The sequence below is a fragment of the Drosophila persimilis genome, unplaced genomic scaffold, assembly GCF_003286085.1.
Source record: "Drosophila persimilis strain 14011-0111.01,24,50 unplaced genomic scaffold, DperRS2 tig00000431-arrow-pilon, whole genome shotgun sequence".
In the NCBI taxonomy this organism is placed as follows: domain Eukaryota; kingdom Metazoa; phylum Arthropoda; class Insecta; order Diptera; family Drosophilidae; genus Drosophila; species Drosophila persimilis.
In genome coordinates this window covers 1,333,611-1,339,610 of record NW_020825312.1, presented here as the reverse complement: position 1 = coordinate 1,339,610, position 6,000 = coordinate 1,333,611, and the positions used below count along the sequence as shown (strand labels likewise).

General features: G+C 44.5%; 1 protein-coding gene across 1 annotated transcript in view; it reads left to right on the top strand.

Annotated features, from left to right (window-relative positions):
- The first annotated feature begins 1,481 nt into the window (after positions 1 to 1,481).
- The window catches only part of LOC6595827 (nuclear hormone receptor FTZ-F1), a 42,774-nt gene continuing 38,255 nt past the window's right edge, over positions 1,482 to 6,000 (top strand). The window contains exons 1-2 of the mRNA XM_026989601.1: positions 1,482 to 2,960; positions 3,998 to 5,397. Coding sequence (XP_026845402.1) covers positions 4,164 to 5,397 — 1,234 coding nt within the window. The 5' untranslated portion in view covers positions 1,482 to 2,960; positions 3,998 to 4,163. The remainder of the gene's footprint in view (positions 2,961 to 3,997; positions 5,398 to 6,000) is intronic.

The following is a 6,000-nucleotide window of genomic DNA, read 5'->3' as shown; positions in this document are numbered from 1 at the left end:
TGCCATTTGGAAGCACGAATATGCGAATGGACTTCAGGAACAGGTTTGAATCTGGATTTCAGGTAATGGCTCTTTTCCTGATGCGCAACACATACCCTCTGACTCATGTTCGACTTTGAGCGCATGAAAATGCGGGCATTCTTTGTCCATAGCCAAGAGAAGGGGGAAAGTATTTCTACTAATAAACATGCTGAAGGAAAGGCCAGCTGACCACCCCTGCCGTCCCCTGGGTACACCCTAGTCTATAGCATCAATCAGTACTTTCCGATGAGCGGATTATTCAATATTTGGCTCATAGAAGAAGAAACGAAGCGGATGTACATGCTCGATGTACTTGTTGGCGTTGTCTGCCATTTTCTCTGTGACAGTCCATAACGCACCTGCGCTGTCTTTGTTGATTTCGTTCACCTTGTGCCTCTTGTGATTGAGATTCTTGGACTTTTTTAATACAAAATTAATAGAATCCCCCTTAAGAAATGGTTGTGGTAGGAAAATGAAAAATAATTTATAAACTATATTCAATAAAAATTCATAAAAATCGGTAGAGCTGTTTGGGAGGAGTTGGACCACAAAAACCGGGACACGAGATTATTATACCCGGTACTCGAAGAGTATACGGATGCACTACATTTGTTGTGAATGTGCGTAAAACCCAGAAGGAAGCGTTTGCGACCCCATAAAGTACATAAATTCCTGATCAGCATTAATAGCCGAGTCGATATAGTCATGTCTGTCCGTCCCGATGATCGCCTAGATCTCAAAGACTGTGTTTGTGTTTTTGTTTGGAAATTTGTAAACACCTCTTCCGCCCCAGGACGAAAATCTGCCTAAGAGAAATCGCAGAATCATAGAGAACGACTATATCTACCAAATTTCAGAATTTGGATCAGATCGGATCATTAGTACTATATCCAGTACAAACAAATGTTTAATTTTAATTTCTACGAAATTTTTAATGGTTTTACACATTTTTTTCTCCGGATGTACGACTATTCTCGTCATAAATATTCTACTTTATGTATTTTCTTCACTTAAATTTAGCGATCGACTGTCTGTTACATATATGAGTTTTTATAGAACGGTGTTCTTTAGGTACAAAAATATGTTCATGCTCGAACAAAGCACGAGTTCAAATTCGATAACACACCGATATCAGTTGGCGCCCATTGGGCAAGCGATAAAAGTTCTCTCAGCTCACTCACATGCTGGCCTCTCTTTCGTGCTTGTGTGTGTGCGATTGTATGCATGAGCGAGCTTTGAGCTGAAAGCTTCGCTGCTTTCATATGATTGCCGTCCTTGTTCTTCAAATGCACGTTTAAAGGCCAAGAATAAATTCGTTGCTGCTGCTGTCCTTGGCCCCGCTACTCTCCGGAGATCCACATACGCGCGCGCACACACACACACTATGCGAGGGCTTTCCGTCTTCTTCTACCTACGCCAACAACTTTTGCTACTCTTTACTGTGTTCCCGTTTGCGTGTTGGCCTACAGACCTAATTTTTTGCGTGCGTTGTGCGCGGCTCCGTGAATAGTTTTTCCCGAAAAATAAAAAATAAACCACAAACCAAATGAGAGGGAGAGTGCAAAATAGAGATTAAAGTGAAAGTAAATGGTGCGAAAAGAACTCTCAACAATCGAGCGCTAGTCTGTGTATAAAATAATTCTCCATGTGTCCATAACGGGAGTGGAGTGGACGGACTGTGTTGTGCCCCATCGTGCTGTGTTCCTCGGGTTCTCGCTGTGTGTTTTCTGCTGCTAATGTGCAATTTTTATGAAATTATCACAGAATGAGGCAAGGCGATAGATAGCGCTGTTGTTGTGTCATAGAATTGGAGCAGCAAGCAGCAACAAAAAATTAGCAGCCAGGCAGCAGCCCCTGCCCCCGCTCCGTAAAAGTAAACGCAACAACAAGTTCCCCTCTATATCTCTATCTGTGTGTGCCTGGTGCCTGTGTGTGTACCCACACAGAAAACTGTGCTGTGTGTGTAATAGGAATTGCAATTTATATGTACCGAGCTTTTCGCTTGTTGCGCGCGTGCGACGATTGTGCAAGAAGAGTTTCCTATTTCCCATTGCAATAATTTCATTCTCGCCTGTCCTCCGTTGTGTGTGCGTTCCTCCCAAAAACCAAAATTCGATGTGAGAAAGACCAGGCGAAAGAGGAAATAGGCGAAACAAGCCAGCGAATAGCAAGAGAATCGCGAGAACTGGCGCAGTAGCGCACAAAAAAAAGAACGAATAGTGAGAACAACACAAAAAAAATAAAATCGCAAATGCGTTCGGCGTCGCTGGCTGTGTGTGTGTGCGTGTCCGCGTCTGGGCCTGGTGTCTGTGTGAGGGGGGCGCAAAAAATATGCTAAAAAAGCTTTCGTCGTTGCCTCCGTTGTCGTCGTCGTCGTCGCAGCAGCAGCAGCAGCAGCAGCAGCTGCTCGCACAGGCGGAAACTGTTGCTGCAGGCCGTGGCAGAACCAGAGCGAGAGAGGAAGAGATACACCGAGTGGAGAGGGAGTGAGCGAGAGATCGATCCGCCGAAAGGGAGACAGCATTATGAATCACACGCAAGCTTTGTTTTGCGAATTATAAATTCGCCTTCTCCACGAATTCCCATGTGAAGCGGAGGACCGACAACAAAATAGAGAGACACACAGAGAGAAAGAGAGAGAGAGAAACAAAAGCGAAAACCAACAAAAGTCCAAGACATAATAATAGAACTTTTGCTTTCGGTTCCAACTGGTTTTTGTATGCCCAAAGAGAGCTAAGGAGAGCGGGCGAGAGAGCGAGACCCAACCAGACAACAAAGAGGCGGCAGCTTCCAGCGCTGCTTCTTCTCCTTCTTCTCTTCTCTGCGATCGTCTTGGAATCATAGCTGGAAACCGGGCGCATGCGCAGAAGCCAAAACGAAGGAACGAGAACGTGTCGCAGTCAGCGTCAACGTCAACGTCAACGTCAGCTGCATGAAAGGTGAGTCCACGTCCCTCTTCCCCACTAGTTTCCTCTAGAACTCCAATCCCCTTCCCCCCTCCAAAGCTGTCCGTCTGTCAGGTCTTTTGTCTAGTTGGGCGAGAACCCGCACAGGGGTTGAATGGGATTGGTTAGGGGGGATCTCCGAACACGAAACCCAACGAAACGAATAAGAAGTAACTCAAAAGTCGAATAAAGTTAATTAAAGTTACATACATAAATACATAAATACATACTTTACATATTCAAGTTTCGTCAGAGTGGGGGGATTACCAGTTTTTCGGTTTTATGAAGTGGAAAAGTGTTTCCAAAGGGGGGGAAGAACCAGACACGAAAGTAATAACTAAAGTTAAATGGATCTTAACTTTGGGAACTGTCGGTAGAAAAGGGTCCCATTTCATGAGAAAAAACAAGAGAAAAACACAAGCTTTCTGGGGTGGGACTAACCCTAGGGTCGCCCATGGGAAGGGTTCGTTCTCGTTCTCCCTTTTTCAGACCCCTCCTACGGATCGCGTGGAGAGGGAGTCCCGTTAATTAGACACTTAATTCAGTTCAAATAGATATTGATTAAATTCTTGATTCGAAGTGTCCTTTCCTGACATTGTCATAACTTAATTCATTATTAATGATCTGGGAACTAGGAGCTATGAAAAAGGGAAAAGGTTAAAGGACAAAAATACCAACTAAAAGCTCTGCCTTGTATTTGGGTCAAATGTATTTATATTTAATGATTAGCGTTACTATTTTGTCCCGTACATTTCGTAATATATTCCTTTGGAAAAGGGTTTCAAACATTCAGTTTGGGCAATCGAAAGAAATCTCGCAGAAAGCTCACAGGAAAAAGCTCGCAAAGCTTTGGGCTGTAAAGAGTTGACCTTGACATGCTTTCGAATACAGTTGGGTTTGTCCTTGACCTACATACACACATGCACGCATTGCACAGAAGAACATGACCTTCAACTTGACCTTGCGTTGTCTGGCTGCGGTAAATGCATATTTCCTGATTTCTGATTTGTGTTTTTTTTTTGTCTTTGCAGGTTCTTTTAAGTGTAAGAAATTATAAAAATAATTCTACTACCGTTACCTGCCACCAATCACCAATCCAGCAACAATACACATCACAACGAAACGTACAAAAATACAAGTTATACCATATATACTAGATATATAGAAAGAAGATAATATACCCACCTCCTGTATAAGATGGACACCTTCAATGTACCTTTGCTGGCGGAGAGCACCAGCAGCAGCAGCAACTATGCGACAGCAGCAGTCACAGAGGCCACAACAAGCAGCAGCCATCATCATCACCTGCATCAGCAGCATCAACAGCAACAGCAGCAGCAGCAGCAGCAACAACAACAACATCTCATGGCCCACCATCACAAGGATCAGATGCTGGCGGCGGGAAGTAGTCCCATGCTGCCGTTCCTCAGCTATTCGCAGCTGCAGCTGCAGCAAAAGGATAATACTGCCACCAGCAGCAGCAATGGTGCAACTGCAGCATCCGACGGAGCAGAGGCAGCAGCGGCGGCGGCAGCAATAGCCACAGATAACTTTGATGGCAGCCAATTGGATGGTGGCATCTCCCTGAGCGGCCTCTGCGATCGCTTCTTTGTGGCCAGTCCCAATCCCCATAGCAATAGCAACATGATCCTAATGGGCTCCACCACTCCAACAACCACAACAACCACCCAAAACAACAGCATCAACCACAACCACAACAACAATTTGGAGGCTAAAAACGGAACCAGCCACACAGGTGGAGGGGCTCCGCAATCGGGGCAGAGAAGCGGAGGATCAGTCATCATCCAGTCGGTGACCGTTCCCTCATTTGCCAACATCCTGTTCTCCCACCGAACATCCCAGGGCACAGCCAATGAATGCATCGATCCGTCGCTGCTGCAGAAATCCACGCTGTCCAGCAGCTCCATCATAGAGTACCATCAGCTGAAGCCCCTGGCAGCGAGTGCCACCAATTCGGGGTCCGTTTCCACCACCAATTTCCTGTCCTCGAACACCGCTCAGCTGCTGGACTTCGATGTGCAAGGCACATCCAAGGATGATAGCCACATAAGCACCACCACAACCATTGCAGGAGTGGGAATAGGTTCGGGATCAGGATCGGGCTCGGGCTCGGGTTCCGGTTCGGGTGCAGCAACAACAACAACAACAATCACTGCCAATCAGACAAGAAGCTCGTTGCACAGCATCGAGGAATTGGCTGCCAGCTCCTGTGCTGCACCCAAAGCCACCCAATCAACCAACGGGAATGGGAACGAGAACCACAGTACAACGCATCAGCAGCAACAGCAGCAGCAACAGCAACAGCAACATCACATGCAACAAAGTGGCAACCACAGTGGATCCAATCTCAGCTCCGATGATGAGTCCGTTTCGGAGGATGAGTTCGGCCTGGAAATCGATGATCACGGAGGTAAGTCCAGATCTAAGCTAATATTCTATATGCGATAATCCCCACTCCAATATAAAAGTGTTTTGGCAATATTCTGTTGCTCTGCGAAAGGTCTGCAGAGCTAATAAAAATTACGGATTTCAGAAAAAAGGAAAAAGGATAAATACAAAGGAAAAACAAAGGAAAATTTAACCAATTTGGAGTGATAATTAAATAAAATAAATTGAAAATAAAACAAAGTGAAGTGATTAAAAATCATAAATAATATAAATAATAATAAATACAAAATAAAACTACGAATTCAACAGATCGGGTTTTTTTTTTAAAGTGTTAAAATTAAAATTATTAGTGTAAAATGCTTGAAATATTCTATAAAATGTGGACTTTAATTTAGTGGATTTTGTTATAATTAGAAACGGTTTATATTGTTAGTTGCTTATTTTTAAGAACCCTAAACTGGGATTTGATTTCAAGAATATATTTACAAAGGCTCGAGGCTTTCCCCCGTGTGTATCTGGAGGTCACAGGACTCCCAGCAGATACTCTTAAAGTACTGCCAGACTTGGTTCGAGGAATACAGAAGGAACACGTGGTTCGACCCTAAGATTCCCGATACTTCATATA